The sequence below is a fragment of the Momordica charantia genome (assembly GCF_013281855.1).
Source record: "Momordica charantia cultivar OHB3-1 chromosome 9 unlocalized genomic scaffold, Mcharantia_2.0 BLBB01000009.1, whole genome shotgun sequence".
Classification (NCBI taxonomy): Eukaryota; Viridiplantae; Streptophyta; class Magnoliopsida; order Cucurbitales; family Cucurbitaceae; genus Momordica; species Momordica charantia.
In genome coordinates, this window is record NW_028275167.1 from 10341978 (window position 1) to 10367808 (window position 25831).

A 25831-nucleotide genomic window follows, 5' to 3' on the forward strand; every position below is an offset into this window, starting at 1 on the left:
TTTAGCATTGTCTCTACACGGAGCGACGTCATCACAGCTTCATCTAGCCCTTTCGCTTCTCAACGTTAAAGCCTTGAATTGCTCGTTTCCATCTCGTTTTGGCTGCTCTGTGTCGCTCAGCAGTGCTCCTTTTGGCCTACTTTTCAATTCTGTTGCCAATTGGCCCATCTAAACTTCCATATTACGCAAGGATGCTGCTTGACTCTGTAGCAATGCAGCTTGGCTTTGCACATTGGCATCATTCCTTGTCATGTATGCCTTGAACATATCTTCCAAACTCAGTGGTTCTGGAAGCTTTTGGTTGATCTGCTGATTCTAACCCGAAAAACTTGGTGGGTACTGAGCTTTCTGTAGATATCCTTGAACATTACTTGTTCCCACACTATGTCCTCATTGGTTCCCTCCCCAACTAAATTTTGTGTATTTCTCCAACTTGGATTATATGTATTCTCATATACTTGGTTCCTGTCCTGCTGCGGGTTACCTAAAATACTGACGTAGGATTGCTTGGACAATTTTCAAATAGGTGTTCACCTTCACAATATGGATAGAGGGCACTTTGCACCGCATTCACCTTAGCCTTGGAGGCTCCAGCCTCACTTGTTGTAGCACTCTTCATAACTATGTTAACCAATCGTGATATCTTCGAGTTTAAATCTGCTACCAGCCTTTTTGAATTTGTAGATGCAGCTGCCCTCGACTTTGACCATTGATGTTTATTCCGAGAAATTCTCTCTAAGATGTCAAAAGCTTCTGCATATGGCTTTGATAGTAAAGCTTCATTTGCTGAAGCATCTACGACAAACTAGGTTGCTTCATTTAGCCCATTGTAGTAAGTTTCTATCTGTATGCAATGCGGTATTCTATTATGATGGCACTTTTGAAGCAATCCCTTGAATCTTTCCCATGATTCACTCAGAGACTCTCTTGAAAGCTGCTGTAAATTATTAATTTTACTCCTCAGCTCAGTAATTTTTAGAAGGTGGGAAATACTGCATCAAGAACTTCTCTACTAAATCGTTTCATGATGTGACTGATTCAGCTGGTAAAGAATCCAGCCAAGCTCTAACTTTATCCCTTAAGGAATATGGAATAACTTCAACCGCATAGCCTCTTTACTGACTCCCTCTACCTTAAATGAGTCGACCACTTGCATGAAGTACCGTAGATGCCTATGAGGATCTTTTGATGCCATTCCATGGAAAGGTCCCACGGTCTAAAGCATTTGAAATATTGATGGCTTCAGCTCAAACCTATCTACTTCAATTATAGGGTCAGCTATTACAAGATTGAAGTCATAGAAAGTTGGAGCTGCGTATGCTCTAATTTCCTGCTCCGTGTCATCTGCAAGCAGGACAATGTTCATGGGAGGCACTGGGACAACAGCTCCAGGCCTAACCCCTTCTATCCTTTCCAATTCATGTTCAGGCCGAATTGGCGCTTCTGGATTCATGACTATTTCCCTACCCTGTATTCGCTGCTCAGTCCTTCTTTTACTCAATGTACATTTTTGTTTTGGGTCAACAGTAAATTCAAACGTAGGGAAGTCATTCATGCAACGTTCAGTTCACCTAAAATACCGAAATGGAAAGATTTCTTAAGCACCGTAATTCAAAATCCTAAATCCGAGTTATAAATTCTTAAATCCCCAGCAACGGCGCCAAAAAATTGTTTGCTTCCTCACAACTAAAGGAAAATTAGTGCAAGTATACACTAAATAAACCGCTGTAATATCTAAACAAGGTCGTCTCCGCAGGGATTTAGATTATAATCGTACTTGGTGCTTTCAAATCATCGAAGAAAGAAAAGAAAAATAATAAATGCTATATTGGCTCTGTTTTTGTGACCACCTAGCAGTAAACAAACAACGAATACTAGGTGGACGAGAACCTTGACACATCCAGTAGCAACGGCTAAATGAAGTTAAAGAAAAACGTGAGAAATGCGATTGAAAAGTAAATGGGAAATGAGATATCCATTTGCTACCTTCCTCATTTGAAAGAATGCTATCTCTCATCATTTCGAACCACTACTGCCCAAATCTTCACGACTCTCTCCCAAGATACCCTAGGTATGCTTTAGCCCGATTCCCACCGTAACTAAAACATGCATTACCACCGTTTTATAGATGCTGTAGGATGAACCCCATCCCTAGGTATTCATCCTCCAACTTCAAACAAGGAATACTACAGCCATAGGAAGCAAGGCGACTTAACAAGGTTTTCCCAAGCCTCAAGTAAGTTAACACACTAACCAAGTAGGCCAAACAAGTCTAGTGAGATGGAAAAATTAAGCACACTTCGAATAAACAGCAATTGAAGTTTTGAACATAGCAAGCAACAAATATTACAGCAAGTGTTAAGACATTCCCCTCCCCGAAGGTGAGGGTTAGTTCATATTAAAAAGGAAAAAGAACATAACGAAAAATGAAGGAGAGATCATTGCTGAAGGTGATAACAGAGAAGAACAAGCTTCCTTAGGTGTACAGTGTAACCCACGAGCAAGACCGATACCCTTCAGCTCCTTCGTCAATGAAAAGCACCTCTGTCAATGAGAGAATGTTCCCTCAAATCAATGCTACCTCAAAATGGGTCAATAATCCCCCCTCCTTCCTATCGGTTAGGGCATCATTTCCTTAAATATCGGGTTCTTTAAAATTATGGAACCCCTTGGATGTTGTACGTGTTGGGTGTGTTGCCCTAAACTTATAGTTTATATTTATGTAAAAACAAATGTATATTCAATAAATTTGTTGTTGAATTCATAGCATTGCATTGTCCAAAATCCAATAAACTAAACATCCAAGGTTATTATCATGTAACCGGGACAGTATATATACTGGATATATATTTGATATACTAGGTATATATTTGTTATCCCCTGATATACGAGGTATATATTTGATATACCCTTGATATACGAGTGGATAATGTCCCGGGAATAACCTAAAGGGTCTATAGTATATGGATAAGGCTATGTACCTTATCCTGGCAACACTATGAATACGACCCACTTTGTAAATATTACAGACGACTCGATCTAGGTCGTTAGTGTGGAGACATGCGAGTGAGGGTATCCTATACAATGAGTTTGTATAAGACCGAACCGCAAAATAGCCAATCTTTAGATGTAATACCGTTAACTAACAGATTGCTATTTCTTATGATGACCAGACAACTCATTCCCAATCTTGAGTGAGTTATGGAATCCTACTCGTGAGGCTCGTCTTTTGATATGTATTGGTGCGAGTGGCCCGAAACACCGACTCAATATTCCTACCATTTTGGGGACGAAACTGAGTGGGGAGCTGGGAACATAACTTCACAAGATAGAATTCACTCATTTCCGACTTTAGAAAGTAGATGAGTGTTCTCTTAAATGCTTACTCTGAGACTTGAACAAGGAGCCCCAGCCTCTCACTGGCCCTAGAGGAACTTCCGGTTATTGGTCGGACCATAATCGGGTTGTTCATTAGAAGACCAGTGGTATTTAAGGAGCAAGATATAACATAGGGGTAAAACGGTAATTTGACCCATCCGTGGTTACGAACACTCATGACGGATTGACTTGTTATTAATGGTCGTATATCCATGGACACGAAAATATTATGCAGTGAGAAGAGTGCAACTGCGGGTCTTTAGTGGAGTGACCTGTAGTTAATGAATGTTGATTAACTCGGTCAATGAGTTTGACCGTTTAATCTTGTATCGTTGGAGCTTCTCATCTGTAGGTCCATTAGGTTCCCTTGCTACCTCATAACGGGTAAAACGAGGATCAGGTTTTTGGAAAAATTTGAAATATTCAAATTGCTCAAGGAATTATATATATAGTGATACATTATAATATATAGTTAATTCTAATTGAAACTATTCGATGTAAAATCTTCGATGACTAAAGTTTATAGGAATAAGAGTTATTCTGGTGTATAATTTAATTGAGAACGTCTCAATTCAGGAAGGAGTAGCTGTCTGCCCTACGGTAGCTGTTGCTCTAAATCACTGAAGTGTCGTTGCAAAACAATTTTGTTAGGGTGTTTATTTACTTTTGCTAAAATATGATTGGGTTTAGAGGCTAATGCATGAAACTAATATAGGTTTGTTTTTACTTTCAGCATGTCTACTTATATTATTGCACTCCTAGCCACGCAAAAACTTAACAGCGAGAATTACAAACAATGAAAATTGAATCTAAACACTATTCTCGTGATAGATGATCTTAGGTTCGTCTTAGAAAAGGATTGTCCTCAAGCTCCTGCGCCTAACGCCACTGTGGCGGTGCGCAATGTCTATGACAAATGGATCAAGGCCAAAGACAAGGCCAAGGTCTACATCTTGGCGAGCATATCTGATGTGCTTGGTAAGAAGCATGAGGACACGGTCACCGCTAAGGAGATCATGGACTCGCTACAGAGCATGTTTGGACAACCGTCCTCAGAGGCTCGGCATGAAACCCTTAAGTTCATTTACATCTCCTGCATGAAGGAGGACTCCTTAGTGCGAGAACACGTTCTCAACCTGATGATCCACTTCAACGTGGCAGAGTCGAACGGGGGTGTCATAGACGAGTAGAGTTAGGTTAGCTTCATTTTGGAATCTCTTCCGATGAGTTTCCTGCCATTCCACAGCAATGCAGTTATTGAAGGGATGTGAATCCCGGAGCGGAAGCAGATCTTTGTTGATGATTTTTGGGAAAACAAAATCTAAGTGCAAAGAAGAAAATACAGGGGAAAACTTTACCTTTGAAGAACGTTTCTTCAACGGTTTCCACCCAAACACCACCACCGTGTCTTCCTTGCTATCCTCTTGGGTTTCGAGAACATGCTTGTGGGAGCGTTTCTTTGGAACGAGAGGGAGAGTTTGAGAGAGATTGATTGAGAGAGAAGAATCCATGGGTCTCCTTGTAACGCCCCAAGATTTTTTTTTTAACATCCCAACGGGGACCATTACCAAAAGCCACCTAAAACGACCCACTCGTACTAGAGAATTTAAACCACTAGACGTATAAACTATGACCAACTCTCACCACGCTTCCGCTGCGCTACTCTGATCAATAACACTTACAAAAACTTGTACTAAACAGCCCAAACACCACCAACGTTCTAACGAAACTCAAAATTCTTCACAGTTAATAATTTGATAACAAACTAACCTTACGAACCTTTCAATGAAACTTCACTAATCATAAACCATCCACTACACGAATCTAACTTTCATAAAAAAAAACAACAAAGCAAAAGATAACTCAAGTTCAACTTGAACAAATGCATTATACTGATAAATATCCTCAACGTATTACGTCACCACAAGTCAAGTAGCTACATAAAATTTTGGTTCTCAAGACAACGACTTATCAATCCTAGGACATCCCCTAAATATGGGACTTCACAAAACACTTTATTAATCTAAGAACAGACTTAAGCCAAAAACAAACAACTATAGCTATCCTGTTCAACTTGGAACTTGACGACGCAGAGTTAAATGGTCTCTCTAATCAAGTCTCCTCCTCGCCATCACCATCCCAAGAGCTAGCTCGACACCTGCAAACTGGAGGGGAAAAAGAGGGATGAGTACAACCACAGTACTCAGTAAGCAGCCCTTATCTGAAGGGTCACGCACAACAGCATACTTATCAAGGAAACAACGTATCATGCTTATCAAAGAATCAACATATCATGCTTATCACAACTCTCGAGCTTTGAATAAATAGAAACATATCACAAGAAGCAGTTTATGCAAATGTTTAACTATACGTGTACCGTACATGTCAAACTCATCCTTACATATTAACACACTAGTTTTATTTCTTGAATTCCTCCAAGGCTTACTCCTTCGAATCGTATCGGCCCTTGCCATTTATCCCCAAAGCCCGACACTCATCTACAGAGGCTTGGCGTTCGACCTTGCCATTTATCCCCAAGGCCTTGAACTGTGCATCGACCCTTGACCATTTTTACCTAAGGCCCCGATGACTTCACCATCTATCGGCCCTTGACCATTTTTACCCAAGGCCCCAATAGTATTCCTTCCAAAAGGCTGCTCGCATCGACCCTCGACCGTTTTTACCCGAGGCCTCGATACTCAGTTACTGACGTATCAGCCCCCGACCATTTATACCCAAGGCCCTGACACTCACCCATTCACTTTTCCCAAGAATCCAACGTTCTTTACCATAACTAACTCCACATCAACCCCTAGCCTACGAACAGGGTCCGAAAATATGCTTCAATAACACCCACATCTCATAAGAAAATAATATGACTCCGACCAGCACGCTCGCATCATAAAGAAACATTTTTAAAAACTATACTAGCACGCCCACATCATAAGAAAAACATAATCACAATGACTCTAATTTAACGAGCACCCTTTGTAAACACACATCATCCCATAACCATTCTCAGCAGTTTAACAAGGCAAAATTTCCACTATTATCACCAACGAATATTCAACACTACATCAAGTATACAGATTACCACAACCGAGAGCTACCTAACGCAACAGCGTATCAAAAATAATATCAAACATCACAAAAACAACGCATTAGAAGTCATCTGACAAACATTAACGCACGCACACGCCCATTGTCTACTTACTTTGTTATGTCTCAAAACTCTCACAAGAATCCTACTTGCTACTACGCCATGCCTCATGCATCAATAATCTCATAACAGTCCAATATACGATACACCAAAATGATTATATGTAAAATCCAATCAATTTGAAATAGTCCAACATGATCCAACAGCTCCAACAGGCATCGTTCACAGAAGAGGCATAACCAACAACTTAACCAAAATATAATCGATAGATACCCAGCATACATCAAACACAACTGATTTCTCATAAATCTTCAATATGCTTTCGAAACAACAGATTATAGTACCAGTATACAATTTTCATCATGAAAACCAATTAAAACATAACAACAATTCAAACATAGTCATCCAAGATTACTTGGTTACAATTTATTCACACAACCACATAATTTTTCCCGAGATATATCAACAGTTTTATCAACAATGACGTTTACTAAATGATAACAACAATAAGCAATCATGCAAATATCACACATGGGCACACGAGCAAACAACCATATCATATCAGCACACAACAACCAATCCCTCCAGTAAGAAACTACTTACAACAATGGCCATAACACTACTAAGCTCGAAGTATTCCATTAAAATCTCTTGGGTTAGGAGTGGGTCGATGTCCAATGAGCTCGACACTTCAAAATTGAGTTCGAAAAGCCTCGGGCTTGCTGGTCCTACACTGAAAAGAAATGGGTAACTCAAATCAACCTTCGTTTGAGTGTTGGCAAGTGTCGAAAGGATGCCGAAAGGGTTGGGTATCATGGATTTGGTTTCAAACACCAGTGGGTATCAATAATCAAGCTTCGTACAAGGGTGGGTAAGCGTCGAAAACCATCGAAATGCCACTGTCCACGAAAACCAGCAGAGAAGACGCGATACCGACGCTATTGTGCACGTTTAGGGGACGGGGACGTTGTTGCCACCAAAAAAACACTACGAACCACCACGATACCTGCTGCAAATCGCCCCAAACCAATGCTACTGCTTCTAGGTAACGGGTTCAGTGACGAAAACTCCGAGTCTACCTAAAGACTCCACAAATCAAAGCGTGGACGAGAGGCGACGCCGGAAACCACACCTGGTCGAGGATGCGGCACCGTTGAAGACCGACACTGCTGCAGCTCGAGGAACGCCGACATGGTCTGCTTTGCTACAGTGGGTATTGGACGCCGATGCTCCAGATTTCACCAGGGAAGGAACGGGCCGCCAAATCTACTCGCAAAAACCCGCTGCTCGTTCTACCGTGCAATGTCGTCGAAGCCGCTGGAACAGGCTGGGGAATGCGCCGCCGGAGAAGAACCTGAGCTGCCATGGATGACGCCGTTGCTGGAGGCTGTGGAAAAGGGGAGGCTGAGGCGGCGGTGGCTGAAAAATAAGACAATGGAGGGGTGGGCGGCTAGGGCATCACGAAAAGAGGGAGAGGAAGAAGAGACTTTGGGTTTCTTCGATTTGATTGTTTTAAAAACTAAAAGCCCAATCCCTTATTCTTAAAGGAGACCCAACTAGATAACATAATGGCCCAAAAAAATAAGCCCAATAATTATATTTTAGAAATCAAATAAAACCCACAACAACCCAAAATAAAATAGTTAACTGAAACACTAAAACCCAAGAATAATAATCCACAGAAAAAAGTAGAATTTAGGAAAAAAATCCTAAAACCCGTGAATTTAAGATTTAACTAAAAAATCTTCTATACAGGTCGAGAACTTAAATTATCTTAATCCAATGAAATTAAACTTAATTCTAATTTAGCCAAAAATTAGAATTTCAAAATTATAAAATCCAAGAATTAAAGTTATCAGCTTAGGGAAAAAATCCAAAGACACTATTTATTTCTTAAAATAAACGAGTCAGAGAACGCGGGCGTTACACTCCTCTGTACTGTGCAGAACCTGCTGCAAAGGGAACAGAGGGGAAATATGACGTGGGGTAACTCCCCACGTCATATGCAACTTCCTACTCCCCTGCATTTTTGCAGGGGAGTGATTTATTATTAATAATAATATAAAATAATATTATTAATTAATAATAATTAATTAATATTTAATTAATTAATATTAATTAATTAATTATTAATCTAATTAATAATCAATTAAATATATATATTAATTAAATAAATAATTAACACTTAATTATTTATTATCAAAATAGAATCATATTCTAAAGCATTTCTCTCGTATAACCTATAGTTCTAATGTACATCTTATGCACATTATTTTTAACCTATAGTTTTAATATGAATCTTATTCATATTAATTTTATTTGAATCTCATTCAAATAATTTCTCTGATAATATATAGTTTTAATTTAGAATTAACTATATATTATAATGTATCAATATACATATATTCCCTTGAGCAATTTGAATAGTTCAAATTCTTCCAAAAACTTGATCCTCATTTTACCGATTATGAGCTAGCAAAGGGACCTAATGGACCTACAGATCAGAAGCTCCAACGATACAAAATTAATCGGTCAAACTCATTTATCGAGTTAATCAACATTCATTAACTACGGGGCACTCCACTAAAGACCCACAGTTGCATTCTTCTCACTGCAGAATGTTTTCATGTCCACGGATATACGACCATAAATGACAAGTCAATCCTTCACAAGTGCTCGTAACTCATGTTGGGTCAAATTACCGTTTTACCCCTGAGTTCCATTTTACTCCTTAAATACCACTGCTCCTCTAATGAACAACCCGGTTATGGTCCGACCAATAACTGGAAGTCCCTTTCGGGCATATGAGAGGGTGGGGCCCCTTGTTCAAGTTTCAAAGTCAGCATTTAAGAGAACACTCATCTACTCCCCTAAAGTCGGGGAGGAATGAATTCCATCTCGTGAAATTCTGTTCCCAGGTCCCCACTCGGTCTCGTCCTCAAAATGGTAGGAATGTTGAGTCGGCGACTCGGGTCACTCTCACCCATACAGATAAAAGGACGAGCCCTCACGGACAGAAGTCCATAACTCACTCAGGATTGAGAATGAGTTGCCTGGTCATCCTAAGAAACAGCAATCTATTAGTTAACAGTGTTACATCTAAAGATTGGCTATTTCGTGGTCCGGTCTTATACAAACTCATTGTATAGGATACCCCCACTCGTATGTCTCCACACGGACGACCTGGATCGAGTCGTCTGTAACCTTTACAGTGTGGGTCGTATCCATACTGTTGCCAGGATAAGGCACCCAGCCTTATCCATATACTATAAACCCTTTAGTTATTCACGGGACATTATCCACTTGTATATTAGGGGTATATCAAACATATACCTCGTATATCAGGGGTATATCAATTATATACCCAGTATATCAAATATATACCCAGTATATATACTGTCACGGCTACACTAAAATAACCTCAGATGTTCAGTTTATTAGATTTTGGACAATGCAATGCTATGAATCCAACAACAAATTTATCGAATAAAACTTTATTGAATATACATTTATTTTTACATAAATACAAACTACAAGTTTAGGGCAACACACCCAACAGTTATGAATAAGCTGGAGTACACTATTACCACGCTCTTAAACGAGCTGCAGACCTACCTGTCTCTTATGAAAAGTAAGGGACAAGAAGGGGAGGCAAATGTTGCCACCTCAAAGAGATTCAACTGAGGTTCGTCCTCTGGAACCAAGTCTGTGCCCTCATCTTCTGGAAGTAAGATTTTCAAGAAGAAGAAGGCTGCTGATAAAGGGTCTAAACCTGACTCCGCTACTGCCGCTGCCAAGAAAGGCAAGGCCAAGGTTGCAGAGAAAGGAAAGTGTTTCCACTGCAATATGGATGAGCATTGGAAACGCAACTGCCCAAAATACTTGGCCGAAAAGAAGAAAGCCAACAAAGGTAAATATGATTTACTTGGTTTGGAAACATGTTTAGTGGAGAACGATGACTCCGTCTGGATACTGGATTCAGGAGTCACTAATCACGTTTGTTCTTCATTTCAGGGAATTAGTTCCTGGAGGTAGCTTGACGTCGGAGAGATGACTCTTAAGGTCGGAACGGGAGAGATCGTCTCAGCTGTGGCGGTAGGGGAGCTCAAGTTGTTTACAAACAAGAATATGTATATATTATTAGATAATGTGTACATAGTTCCTAAAATTAAAAGGAACTTAATTTCACTTTCTTATTTGTTAGAACATTTATATTTCATTTCTTTTAATTTAAATGAAGCGTTCATTTTAAGAAATGGTGTCAATATTTGTTTTGCTTTGCTTGAAAATAACTTGTATGTGCTAAAACCAACCATAACTAAAGTAGTTTTAAATACCGGGTTGTTTAAAAATGCTAAAACTCAAATTAAAAGGCAAAAAGTTTCTCAAAAAGAAAATACCAATCTTTGGCACTTAAGATTAGGTCACATTAATCTCAATAGAATTGGGAGGTTGGTTAAAAGTGGTATTCTAAGTGCGTTAGAAGACGATTCTTTACCACCATGTGAGTCTTGTCTTGAAGGCAAGATGACTAAAAGACATTTTACTGGAAAAGGTTATAGAGCCAAAGAGCCTTTAGAACTTATACATTCAGACCTTTGTGGTCCGATGAATGTTAAAGCTCGAGGAGGGCATGAATACTTCATCTCTTTTATAGATGATTATTCAAGTTATGGTTATTTATACCTAATGCAACATAAGTCTGAAGCCCTTAAAAAGTTTAAGGAGTATAAGACTGAAGTTGAAAATCAATTAGGTAAAACCATTAAAACACTTCGATCTGATCGGGGTGGAGAGTATATGAACTTGAGATTCCAGTACTATATGATAGAACATGGAATCACGTCCCAACTCTCAGCCCCTAGTACACCTCAACAAAACGGTGTATTAGAAAGGAGAAACAGAACCCTGTTGGACATGGTTCGATCAATGATGAGCTATGCTCAGTTGCCTAACTCTTTTTTGGGGGTTACACAGTGGAGACTGCAATTTACATTTTGAACGTAGTTCCATCAAAAGTGTTTCTGAAACACCCTTTGAGCTATGGAAGGGTTGTAAAGCTAGTTTACGTCATTTCGGTGAAGCGGTAGTTCGGTGAAGCATCAAACAAGGATGCATCGCTGACTCTACCATGGAAGCTGAGTATGTTGCAGCTTGTGAAGCAGCAAAAGAGGCGGTTTGGATTAGAAAGTTCTTGACAGATTTGGAAGTCGTTCCAAACATGAACTTGCTCATTACACTTTATTGTGATAACAATGGTGCTGTGGTAAATTCTAAAGGACCTCGAAGCCACAAGAGAGGCAAACACATCGAAAGGAAGTACCACCTTATACGAGAGATAGTGCAACAAGGAGATGTGATCGTCATAAAGATGGCTTCGGAGCACAATATTGCTGATCCTTTTACAAAGGCGCTCACGGCTAAATTGTTTGAGGGCAATCTAGAAAGTCTAGGTCTACGAGCTTTGTACGATTAGTCTAGGGCAAGTGGGAGAAATGTAATGGGTATAGTGTATGCCCTAACTTATTGTATTTTCCCTTTGCCTTATGATAATGTTCACCCCACTCGAGTTTAGTTCAAGTGGTAGTTCGTTGGGTGCGGTCCCCTAAACTCGTAGTTTGTATTTATGTAAAAACAAATGTATATTCGATAAAGTTTTATTCAATAAATTTATTGTTGACTTCATGTCATTGCATTGTCCAAAATCCAATAAACTAAACATCTAAGGTTATTATCATGTAACCGGAACGGTATATATACTGGATATATATTTGATATACTAGGTATATATTTGATATACCCCTGATATACAAGTGGATAATGTCCCGTGAATAACCTAAAGGGTCCATAGTATATGGATAAGGCTGGGTACCTTATCCTGGCAACACTATGGATACGACCCACTTTGTAAATGTTACAGACGACTCGATTCAGGTCGTTAGTGTGGAGACATGCGAGTAGGGGTATCCTATACAATGAGTTTGTATAAGACTGGACCGCAAAATAGCCAATCTTTAGATGAAATATCGTTAACTAACAGATTGATATTTCTTAGGATGACCAGACAACTCATTCTCAATCTTGAGTGAGTTATGGAATCCTACCCATGAAGCTCATCTTTTGATATGTATGGGTGAGAGTGGCCCGAAACGCCGTCTCAATATTCCTACTATTTTGGGGACGAGACCGAGTGGGGAGCTGGAAACATAACTTCACAAGATGAAATTCACTCATTCCCGACTTTATGGAGTAGATAAGTGTTCTCTTAAATTCTGACTCCAGGACTTGAACAAGGGGCCCCAGCCTCTCACTTGCTCGAGAGGGACTTTCGGTTATTGGTCGGACCATAACCGGGTTGTTCATTAGAGGAGCAGTGGTATTTAAGAAGCAAGATGTAACACAGGAGTAAAACGGGAATTTGACCCATCTGTGGTTGCGAACACTCGTGAAGGATTGACTTGTCATTAATGGTCGTATATCCATGGACACGAAAACATTATGTAGTGAGAAGAGTGAAACTGCGGGTCTTTAGTGGAGTGACCCGTAGTTAACGAATATTGAGTAACTCGGTCAATGAGTTTGACTGATTAACCTCGTATCGTTGAATCTTCTGATCTGTAGGTCCATTAGGTCCCCTTGCTAGCTCATAATGGGTAAAACGAGGATCAAGTTTTTGGAAAAATTTGAAATATTCAAATTGCTCAAAGGATTATATGTATAGTGATACATTATATAATTAAATCTAATCGAAACTATATATTATGAGAGAAATTATTTGAATGAGATTCAAATAAAATAAAATTAATATGAATCAAACTATAGGTTAAAAATAATGTACATAAGACGTACATTACAACTATAGGTTATACGAGAGAAATGCTATAGAATATGATTCTATTTTTTAATAAATAGTTAAGTGTTAATTATTTATTTGATTTATATATGTATATATATATTAATTATTATTATTAATTAATAATATTAATATATAAATTAAATATATAATTAATATTTAACTCCGTGCAAAATTCCAGGGAGTGGGGAGTTAAGTGACGTGGGGAACTCCCCACGTCACTCTTTTTGTTATTTGGTTTTGCAATTTTGCAAAACATGGTGTGAAAAACACAGAATTCCCAAGCATTTCTCTCCATCTCAATCTCTCTCGATTCTCCTTCAAGTTCCAAAATTGAATGCTCCCACAAGTGGGATCTCAAGACCCAAAAGGATAGCACGGAAGACTCTTTTGGTGGTGTTCGGGTGGTGATTAACTTGAAGAACACTTCTTCAAATGTAAAGAAATGTGCTTTCCCCTGTGTTTTCATTTTTGCACTTGTTTGATTTTGTTTCTAAAAAATTCATGAACGATGACCCGCTCCCGCTCCGAGATTCACATCCCATCAGTACGGACCCAATAAAATTTTCAGCTCAAGGAGTTACTGCGTTGTTATACGCTCTAGAGCATCCGGACGAATTATAGTCTGCTGACCAGCACTTCTTTTTCTATACTCAGCATAGCTCACGTGAATTTGGCAGCACATCTCTTTTCCTTATCTGAATTCAGTCACACCTGCAATAACTATCAACTATTGGGCATTTAATGATAAAAAAAATAGAAATTGCAACAGGTTAGGGTCCACTCGATGTATTCTCACTTTTTCTTAGGTTTATTGCTAAAGACCCTCACATTTTCGCACAATAAATGCCCCAAATGGTAGTTCCATTAGTGACACTTAGTTGGCAAGAAACAAGTTTGGTGAGAGCATCTGCTAATTGATCTTTAAAAAAAGACCTGAATGACACTGAGTTTACTATTTCGTACTTTGAGTTAGGCCCAGTTCTACTAAAAATAGAATCGCATCCAGCCTCCATGTGCAACGAAAGCTTGCACAATCATGATATTGAATGACTACTTTTAGTTAAAATTAATTTTAGAGATCAAGAGATTCAATCCCTTACTCTAAGGCTTCTACAAAAAATTTGACTTTTAATGATGGCAAAAAATAAAAACAGGGAGGAAATAATGATGCACAGAGGAAAAGCACGCTTAAATTTTAAGGAAAATAAACTTAGCTTTCAATGATGGTTTGTAATTGACATTGTTTTAGGGTTTTAATGTCGGTTATTCATAGACATTAAAAGTATGCCTTTATTTCAACCTACTTTTAATTTTTAACCCAACTTTTTTCACACTCCTTCACTCCCCTACAATTCAACTTCCTTACCACAACAAATAACCTTGTGGAAAGCTTTTAAATAGAACATTATTTTTACAAAGTGTTATTATAATTCTTCAACAAAAGAAGAAGGATCGTTTAAGCTCTGATATTATATTAATATTCATGGCATTCCATCTCAAAACCAATTGGCTAGGAGAGGAGTAGTTCAACTTACATAATAAACCATAGTTAGGTCCCTTATCTTTTCAATGTGGGATCCTTAACATTACCATCATCAGTTCTCAGCCTTCTTTCTTTGTGTGCTATTAAAGTTATCTCCATTCTTATCGACAAACTAATTGCCATTCTCTATCGTACGAAATTAAAAAATAAAAAAATCTGCTGCTTGTCAATTCATTTTATCATCTCCTTCTAGTTCAAAACTCAAAGAAGTAGCTCTGTGAGGTACTCCAAATTTCTGAATTATTTCTGAATTAGATCAAAATTGGAGAAACTCATGACACCGATGGTTGTAATATGTTAGGAGTTAATCTGACTTTTTACATGATGATTCTATTTGATTTAATAATATTTCCTAGTATCTAGTTGAAAACAAGAAAATAAACCTCAGTTAACTTCCAAACTCCCCCCAAGGAATAAAAATGAATGCTTTTCTGAGAACTAAATTCATGATCAAAGTCTGAAGCACATGCTTCTCAAAACCCATTACTTATGTTGGGATCTAATTTCTAAGTATCGATTGTTTTGTTGTCAACTGCCAACTCATGTAGGTGTTAGTGTGACGCCCGAGTAGAAAGGAGGGTACATGGATGAACCGATATCACATTCGAATGAAAGGAATACTGAGATCGTGAAAACATGGTTAAGAAAAGCTTAAAACAATTGATAGTCACTACATATATATCAACAAGGTACACCTTCTGTTTTATCGCCCAACCATAAAAACTCCAAAGTTAAGCATGTGCTTGGTTTGGAACAATCTTGGGTCGGGCGACCCTCCTTAAATAGCTCAGATAAAGACGGTGTCGTAGGGGATGCAAGGAAATGTCGAGGCAATTAGGTACTGCATCCAGATTCCGAATCGTGGTCTAAAACTTGGGCCTAGGGCGTTATAGTTAGCCTCTTGTAATCTCAGCTCATTAACCCATCAAACTATGTTCAATAAATCAGGTGACTTTTCCAACTGATGCAAAACCTGCATTTTCTTTTAGATACAATTGAGATGTTTTTCTTTTAACAAATACAATTGAGATGTTAATTCGTGCATAGTTTCAAAAAGAAAGAAAATATTGTTGGTTAGCCACACAGGAACCAACAAATTTTTAATTAAATTATTAACCAACCTTTTTTTGTTACCCTATATTTTGACAGATAGGATCCATCAGTTTAGGTGGGGCAGTCTCGAGTACCCATTCTATTAAAAGTCATTTGCACCAGGTACGTGCACTATGCTTTCCCTTGCCCTAATGTTCGCCTTTCTTCGTCTCGGAAAGGTGACCCGTCGAAGACGGGAGCCCTTTAACATATTTACGAAAGTCAAAGGAGGTTATTCAGTAGCCATCGCGTGTATCATTACTTTTCTTCCATTCCGTCCTTTCATGAGTCAAATGATATCGAATGATCGATTTCCCCAAGGAATTCCTATCGATTTCCGATAGATAACAATCCATCTTTCTCGCTTTCGCTCTTTTCCGAATCAATCACGAGGGTTCCAAGCTAAGGAAGTGACTGTAAAGGAAGCAACTAGTCTCAACTACTAATTTTCTAGAGTAGTCATAGCGTAGGCAACATAATAGTTTCGTCGCCGAGAAGAAAGATGTTGTGCTGGATGACTAGAATCCTCTGAGTCAACTTAACAGGCTGACAATCTTCAAAAAATGCTGAGCAAAGCTGCTGGCCTGAAGGGTGGGGTTGATCTATAACATCAACTACTAAAGAATGAGATTTTTTTTTAATAATGACGATCATTGCCTGTCATTGAAAATTCGTATTCCAAAAAAATATATAAAGTGAACATTTAATTACGCACATTTAATGAGGAACATATAATGATGAGCATTCACTACAGCAATTAAGGTTTTTTCGGACAAAAAAAAACGTCGTGAAAAGTATTAAAAACGTTGGGAAAAAGCATTCCCAACATTTTTTTTCGTCGGGAAATAGGTCAGGAAAAGGCCGTTGGGTTCAGAATATTGGATGTAACAGAATATATGACCATTTAAAATATATATTCGAGGTAGCAGCATATATGACCATTTAAAATAGGTAATTTTTAATAATGGCCAAACAACTCCCAATTTTGAAGAATCATGAATTTAAAAATAAGAGAATATCTTTATTTTTATTTTTTTTACAAAATTACCATTCACTACAAATGTTATCACAACCTGATTTTACAAGGAAATTCTACTAATCCTTTTCCAGCCCCCTTTTATACGAGGATCCTACTGAAATTAAAAAAAAACTTATAATTTAGGAAAACGAGATCTATTGAATAAAAGTCTAAAACAAAATTTAAAAAATATAATCATTATTAAAAACGATACTAAAACATTCTTAAAGAATATATAGTAAAAATTAATAAAAAAATACATATTATTAAACATAGACAAACTAACCATCAAGCTGGATCCATATTGGAGCAGAGCAAATATAATGTATTTAACATTATATAGAATGTTATGAGATAAGAAATGACAGATAAGTAGGCCACAATAATCCAAATGAGGCCCTACAAGGTGACCCACGGAGGCCCAGCCGAGCCGAGCAGGGATCGGTTTCGACCCCTACTCGGCGCTGAGTCGGGCCGGCCCAAGATCGAGCCTGTTCTTCCTCCTCTCCAGTTGCTGGAGACGTCCCTGTTGGGTGTGTTGCCCTAAACTCGTAGTTTGTATTTTGTAAAAACAAATGTCTATTTAATAAAGTTTTATTCAATAAATTTGTTGTTGAATCATAGCTTTGCATTGTCCAAAATCCAATAAACTAAACATCCAAGGTTATTTTTGATGTAATCGGGACAGTATATATACTGGGTATATAGTTGATATACGGGGTATATATTTGATATACCCCTGATATATGAATGGATAATGTCCCGTGAATAACCTAAAGGGTCTATAGTATATGGATAAGGCTGGGTGCCTTATCCTGGCAACACTATGGATACGGCCCGCTCTGTAAAGGTTATAGACGACTCGATCCAGGTCGTTCGTGTGGAGACATGCGAGTGGGGGTATCATATACAATGAGTTTGTATAAGACCGGACCGCGAAATATGCAATCTTTAGATGTAACACCTTTAACTTATAGATTGTCATTTCTTAGGATGACCAGGCAACTCATTCTCAATCCTGAGTGAGTTATGGACTTCTGCCCGTGAGGACTCGTTCTTTGATCTGTATGGGTGAGAGTGGCTCGAGTCGCCGACTTAACATTCCTACCTTTTTGGGGACGAGACCGAGTGGGGAGTTGGGAACATAATCTCATAAGATGGAATTCACTCCTCCCCGACTTTAAGGGAGTAGATGAGTGTTCCATTAAATGCTGACTCCGAGACTTGAACAAGGGGCCCCACCCTCTCATTGGCCGAGAGGGACTTCCGGTTATTGGTTGGACCATAACCGGGTTGTTCATTAGAGGAGTAGTGGTGTTTAAGGAGTAAGATGTAACTCAGGGGTAAAACGGTAATTTGACCCAACTTGAGTTACGAACACTCGTGAAGGATTGACTCGTCATTTATGGTCGTATATCCGTGGACACGAAAACATTCTGCAATGAGAAGAGTGCAACTGCGGGTCTTTAGTGGAATGACCCGTAGTTAACGAATCTAGATTAACTCGGTCAATGAGTATGACCGATTAATCTTGCATCGTTGGAGCTTCGGATCTTTAGGTCCCCTTGCTAGCTCATAACGGGTAAAACGAGGATCAAGTTTTTGGAAGAATTTGAATTGTTCAAATTATTTAAGGGATTATATGTATATTGATACATTATAATATATAGTTAATTGTGAATTAAAACTATATATTATGAGAGATATTATTTGAATGAGATTCAAATAAAATTAATAGGAATAAGATTCATATTAAAACTATAGGTTAAAACTAATGTGCATAAGATGTACATTAAAACTATAGCTTATACGAGAGTAGTGTTTTAGAATATGATTCTAATTTTATAATAAATAATTAAGTGTTAATTATTTATGTATATATATATTTATTAATTATTAATTGGATTAATAATTAATTATATTAATTAATTTGATTAATTAATTTTATATATATTAATTATTATATATATATTATTATATATATATTTTTAATTATTATTATATATTATAAATATATATATATATTAATATTAATATTAATATTAACTCCCCTGCAAAATTGCAGGGGAGTGGGGGGGTTGCTATGATGTGGGGAGTTACCCCACGTCATTGTTCTTCTTCTTCAATGGTTGAAGAAAACAGAACAAAATACGGAAAAGAAAACTTCCACCTCTCCTCTCTAAAAATTCTCTCAATCTTTCCCTCTCTTCGATCAAGGTGCTACCACAAACACGATCCCGAGACCCAAGAAGATAGCGAGGAAGACATAGTGGTGGTGTTCGAGGGAAACTCGTTGAAGAAACGTTCTTCAAAGGTAAAGTTTCCTCTGTATTTTCCTACTTTGTAATTCGATTTTGTATCCCGAAAATCAGCAATGAAAATCCGTTTCCGCTCCGGGAGTAACATCCCTTCAGTCCCAGCCCATAGGCACACATGTATCATGACTCGGTGAGCCCAACTATTGTGAGATGACCTAGGGTTGGAATTCGTGAAACCCTAGAGGGAAGATCAACGATAAATATGAAGGGGGTTACCCATTGAAGGTAAGTTAAAATACACTCAAATTACTTTGTTTGCTCAATGATTCTCCCATAGCTAACTTTGGCATCAGAGACCATGTGACAGAAGTCACACTGGTTTAGGGTTGTTCGGTTTTGCAGGTATCCGGTTCCTTGATCATCGAGTTTGGTACACATTTTGGAGAGAACCGAGAAGGCCAAAATCCAAGCATCAACAATTGGCGCCGTCTGTGAGAACGATACAAGCTATACACCCGAGCAACATGACTCCGGAAGAAAGTCCACGACGCTCTAATGACGACTGCTGTCCGAGGAGGAGGCTAAACATGGATGACCCCCTACTAGGAGGACTTGAGGACGGGACGAGCCGACTCAACTCAGAACATCGAGAATAGTTGTCTGAGGTCCCTAGGGTCGAAGTTCCTGAGCAACCATAAAATAAGTTCGTGGCTCTAGAAGAGAAAGTCAAGGGCATGTACCAATGTATGACCCAACTACTTGAGCAATTGGAGTAACGGGAGGCGAGCCTACTACCCCTTGTCAGGGACCCTCGGAATGGAAAAAGCTTGGCACTGAGCGAAGTTGAGGAATTAACAAATAAAGAGCAGAGCAGGCTAAAGTTGTGGGGGGACGATAGGTGGAGAACCCAGATTTTTTACTCGCAAGGTTAGCCAAAGGACAACAAGAGACAGCTGAAGTACCTGGTACCCAATGGGGGCAAGGAGGAGCAGAGTAACCGATGAGACCTCAGATCGATAGACCTCGACAAGGAAAAACCGATGGAACGACTCGAACTATCGGAAAAATAATTGAGCTAAAAGGAAAAGGGATTCGACCTCGAGGAGTTAGTAGACTAGGTAGATTCCATTCATGAAGGAAATCATGGAGGAGAAGGTACCCCCGAAATTCAAGCTACAAGCCATAAAGCAATTCGACGGGTTAGCTAACCTGGTAGATCATATCGACGCCTATCGAGAATGGATGGACATCTACGGAGTATTAGAGGCGATCAGATGCCTAGTTTTTTCCTTTACCCTAAGCGGGTCGGCCAGGGTTTAGTTTCAACAATTGAAGCGAGGGTCAATTTCAAGCTTCAAAAGCCTGGCTAGGGCATTCGTGACCCTCTTAGTAGAAGGGCAGAACCGAAGCCGACCAGTAGCTTACCTCCTGACCATAAAACAGAAAGCGACGGAGAGCCTTCATGACTATGTGGCTCGGTTTAACGAAGAGAAGCTACAAGTGGAAGGTTTTACTGATGCGGTGTCACTACTAGCTTTCATGTCCGGCATCAAAGATGAGCACCTATCATTTTCGTTTGAAAAAAAGACCCCGAGCACCTTTGCAGAAGCATTGAGCCAAGCCTAAAAATACATGAGTTTTGGAAAATTCTTTCACTCAAAAAAGGAACCCGAAGGAAAGCGAGCCGACCAGAAAAGAGAAAGGTCTAGTGAGAAGCAACAGGGGTCGAGGTGAGAAAAACAAGATCGAACTAGCCAAAAGAATCCGCCTCGAAAGTTCGAGAAATATACTTCTACTACAGTCCCATTTGAATAGGTATTGATCGAGATCAAGGATCAAAGGTTGCTTAGATGGCCAGAGAGGATGAAAGCACATCCGAATAAGAGAAGCAAGGAGAGATATTGCCTCTTCCATCGAGACCATGGGCATGCCACACAGGATTGTTTTGATCTCAAGGAAGAGGTGGAAGGACTTATTCGGAGAGGATATCTCAAGGAGTATGTGGAAGATCCCAAAGCAACTCTAAACAGTGAGAATGACGACAAGTCCCCTGTCAAGGAAATCCAGACAATATTTGGAGGTCCAACAGAGAGAGAGTTAGGTAAGAAGAGAAAAGCGAGCATGCAGGAAGCTAGGGCAAGCCCAGGGTATTGCAAAGTCTACCACGCATCTTTTACAGGGCAGCCCTCCAAAATCAAGTTTTCAGAGGATGAGACAACCCGCCTCTTCCATCCACATAACGACGCACTAGTTATTACCCTAAAAATAACCAATACAAAGGTGCATCGAATTCTAGTGGATGGGGGTAGCTCGACCGGCATCATCTCCCTAACGGCTTATAAAGCTATGGATTTAGGAGAAAAGGCCCTTAAAAGTAACCTCGCACCACTAGTAGGTTTTGGGGGAGAACGGGTCATCCAAAAATGTAGGATAAAGTTACCGGTAACATTCGGAAATGGGCCAAGGAACATCACTAAAATAGTGGAGTTCCTCGTCGTTGACTACTCATCCTCCTATAATGCAATATTGGGGAGGCCAACTATACATACGCTCAAGGCGATACCCTCCACATACCACAAATCTTTGAAGTTCCCAACGGATGGAGGTATAAGTGAGGTCAAAGGAGAGCAACGGGTATCGTGTGAGTGCTACTACACCTCATTAAGAGGCAATGACACAGGAACTAGAGCCTCTACCTCGAGATGATCATTGCTACTTTATCAACTGATGAAAATAGGACTTAGAGTAGATGCAACTTTTTAAGGTTGTTTTTTGTTTTACTCTTTTCTTTTTAAAGAGACTTACAGTTATGTTGTTTGATTCTGCATTTTTTGATTCAATAAAATCTCTATTACCTACATACTCGAATAAATCACTGTCACTTCTTTCCATGTACTCCTCAAGTAGGAGGCATGATGATAATATATGATTCAACATAAGTTGGAAGGAACAATTAAGGATCTCGATCAGGGCCAAACCAGAAGCGGGCCACCTGGCCTAGCACGGTTAAAACACTGTTGGGTGTGTTGCCCTAAACTCATAATTTGTATTTATGTAGAAAAAATGTATATTCAATAAAGTTTTATTCAATAAATTTGTTGTTGAATTCATAGCATTGCATTGTCCAAAATCCAATAAACTAAACATCCAAGGTTATTTTCATGTAACCGGTACAATATATATACTGAGTATATATTTGATATACTAGGTATATATTTGATATACCCCTGATATATGAGGTATATATTTGACCCAGCTTGAGTTACGAGCACTCGTGAAGGATTGACTTGTCATTAATGGTCGTATATCCGTGGACACGAAAACATTATACAGTGAGAAGAGTGCAACTGCGGGTCTTTAGTGGAGTGACCCGTAGTTAACGAATGTTGATTAACTCGGTCAATGAATTTGACCGATTAATCTCGTATCGTTTGAGCTTCTGATCTGTGGGTCCATTAGGTCCTTTGCTAGCTCATAACGGGTAGAACGAGGATCAAGTTTTTGTAAAATTTTGAAATATTCAAATTGCTCAAGGGATTATATGTATAGTGATACATTATAATATATAGTTAATTCTAATTGAAACTATATATTATGAGAGAAATTATTTGAATGAGATTCAAATAAAATAAAATTAATATGAATATGATTCATATTAAAACTAGATGTACATTAGATCTATAGGTTATACAATAGAGAATATGGTTTAATTAAATATGAGATATTTAATTAAATGTTAAATAATTAATTGTTAATTATTTAATATCACATTTAATTAATTAATTATTAATTTGATTAATAATTATTTAATATTTTAATTTTAATTAATTAATGTTATTAATTATTAATTCCGCTGCAAGGGAGTGGGGAGTTTAATGACGTGTGGTAACTCCCGACGTCATTTTGGTTTTGGTTTTGAATGCAGAACTATTCTTCTCGATATACACAAGAAGAAAAACCACAGAACTCCCAAGAGAATTTTCTCTCCATCTCAAGCTCTCTCAATTCTCCCTCTCATTCCAAATCGGTGCTCCCACAAGCACGATCTCGAGACCCAAGAGGATAGCACGGAAGACTCTCTAGTGGTGTTCATTGGTTACTCCATTGAAGAAAGGTTCTTCAAAGGTAAACAACTTTTCCCCTGTGTTTTCATGTTTGCACACGTTTGATTTTGTTTCTCAAAATTGATGAACAAAGATCCGCTTCCGCTCCGGGTTTCACATCTCATCAAACACAAGGCGGAGCAAAAAGCCAAAAGTCAAACGACAACGAGACTAAACGGTATAAAACCGCTGGCCATAGCCAATGAGTTAGAAACCTATGAAAGTTAAAGGCAGGCAAAATCAGCTCCGCCAAAGTTAGAGCTTTAAACCGATGAAACCAATGGTAATGCTTAAAGAGACTTAATTGATAATTCCAACAACAACTACCAACAAGATAACAGAAAACAACAGCAGTAACAACATAACAGACAACTTTTCAAAACACGCAATGCGAACGACTTGACCCATTACTTCCCTGCTCCTTATCGTCGTCATCCATATCATCGGGGCATCACATTTAGTCTTAAGTGCTCTTGGAGAAATGAGTAGTCGATGCCAGGGTGTTCGTTGGAAACTTGGCGAAGAGACCATAAGACGCCATATTCCATGGCTGCATTCTGCAGGTTGACATAGTCCTAGTTCTTCTTAAACTCCTCGACCATAAATTTGGAGTTGGAGAGCTGAGTGTTGACCTCATCAAGCTTCCTCTGCAGATTGGCCAGTTAATCTTGAGATCTCATTCTCTCAGTTTCCAGGTCATGTTGAGCATTCTCTAGTAGGCTGTTAGGCTGGTTCAAAGAAGCAAGAGCTCGGTCCAACTCATCCCGAGGGGCATGTGGCGAAGGAGATGGTTAATTTCATCAGCAACCCTACCTGAGAACACGACCAAGCGATTAAAAATCTGCCAAAGCCAAAGACAAACATTAGACTATGTGCAGCGACAGATACCTAAAGGTAACTGCAAGAGCCGACCTGGTGGAGATCTCTAAGGCGGGTATTAATGTTGTGTTGGGGGTTCGAATAGCCAAAGTTCGACCCACTCGACGATTCCCCAAGTCCCTGCCAAAGGCTAAATGCCCTCTCCAGATAAGTTGCCCCGTCGGCATCTGCATCATATGGGCCAGAGAAAGGAAAAATCGACGCCTGGAAGGAAGACCCTGGGTGACCGCAAAAGGAAGATGGACTGGATGTCCCTTGAAGCCGAGTAGAACAACGAGTTACGGCAGGAGGCATCGAAGGCAGAGCCTGATGCTGAGATGAGAGGTCATCTTCGGTTAAATCAGTCACTCGACGTTTGAAGCCCGAGTGGATCTGGCTCCCGAGCTCCGAACATTTCGTCGGCGCTCCCTCTCGAACAAGGAAGTGGCTCGTCTTGACATTTCTACAAAAAAGGTACGAGAGTGAAAATCGACCGGGATGCAAATTCATGATAGCTTCCAACAATTACCTGAAGATTGACGATGGGGAGCCAAGCCAAAATCTACCAAGTTTTGTTCATTCACTTAGTCTGGGTCCCACCCGCTTGATATCTGGTAATTGAATGACAGTATGGTAAAAATTCAACGCTTCAGCGGTGAGTTCGTAGTTATAGGAAGATGTCAACAAAAAAGAGGGGATTTTAGAACATGACATGAGAAAGTCCCGATAGAGCTGGAGAATCTACTCACCTAGCTCCCTACACTCTGTCGGGGACAGGAAAATATAATCCTCGGTCATCCTAAGCTAGCCAGTCACCACCGACAAGGAACCACTCATCCTTCTAGTGCTTTTCCGAAGAAGGACCTATGATGAGAATTTGGTTGCAAAAGCTAATATAGAAATGAAAATTGTCATCGGGGCTATGTTTAAGATAGTAATGCGACATGAAGTTGGCCGCTGTTCAGGTTTTGTCACCCCCAAGGTAAGACTATAAGATAAAGCAACTAATTAAGGTGGACCACCCATTAGGGACGATCTGGGAAGGAACTAATTGATTGAAAGCTAAACAATTTTGAAGAAACAATGGTAGAGGTAAGCGGACACCGAATTTGAACATGGCCGCATAAAATACGACCTTCCCAGGGAAAGATCAATTAATACTCTCTCTAGGATTCGAAAGGTGAAGACTAACGGAATCTGGAATGGGGTATCTCAAGCGAAGAGGACGTAAGTCCCTTGCTGTAAGCGTGGAATTGTCCATCCAAAAAGGATGATACGACCTAGATTCGGAAGAAGGGTTCAATGATGACTCATCATCCGAGGTAGTCCACTCGAAATTCAGGTCGTTACCGGATGCCAGAGACAAAGGAAAGCAACAAAAGATGAGAGGAGAGGAAAGGTTACCTCGAGTGAAGGAGATGAACAATATGTGAAGGAAGCTAGGGGGTTTATATAGTCCCAAAAACAAAGAAGCACGGCTCGGACCGATGGTCTTTGACTATAAGGTCAAGGCCTGCTCAGCTACCAGTGGTCACGGGTCTGAGCATGATGAGAAGGATCACGGC

At 39.3% G+C, this 25831-nt stretch overlaps 1 protein-coding gene, 1 long non-coding RNA gene and 1 other non-coding gene across 3 annotated transcripts; 2 read left to right on the forward strand and 1 right to left on the reverse strand.

Moving 5' to 3' along the window:
* The first annotated feature begins 860 nt into the window (after window positions 1–860).
* LOC148208933 (small nucleolar RNA R71) lies at window positions 861–967 on the forward strand. Its single transcript, XR_015787482.1, has one exon. It is a non-coding gene; the product is annotated as a small nucleolar RNA R71 (small nucleolar RNA).
* Window positions 968–5246: 4279 nt separating this feature from the next.
* On the reverse strand, window positions 5247–8020 carry LOC148208934 (uncharacterized). Its single transcript, XR_015787080.1, has 2 exons — window positions 7142–8020; window positions 5247–5543 (listed from the first exon to the last, which is right to left on the reverse strand). It is a non-coding gene; the product is annotated as an uncharacterized LOC148208934 (long non-coding RNA).
* A 13148-nt stretch (window positions 8021–21168) lies between these two features.
* LOC111024662 (uncharacterized) lies at window positions 21169–22011 on the forward strand. Its single transcript, XM_022302401.1, has one exon. The coding sequence runs from the start codon at window positions 21169–21171 to the stop codon at window positions 22009–22011; it is 843 nt and encodes a 280-aa protein (XP_022158093.1).
* Window positions 22012–25831: the final 3820 nt, after the last annotated feature.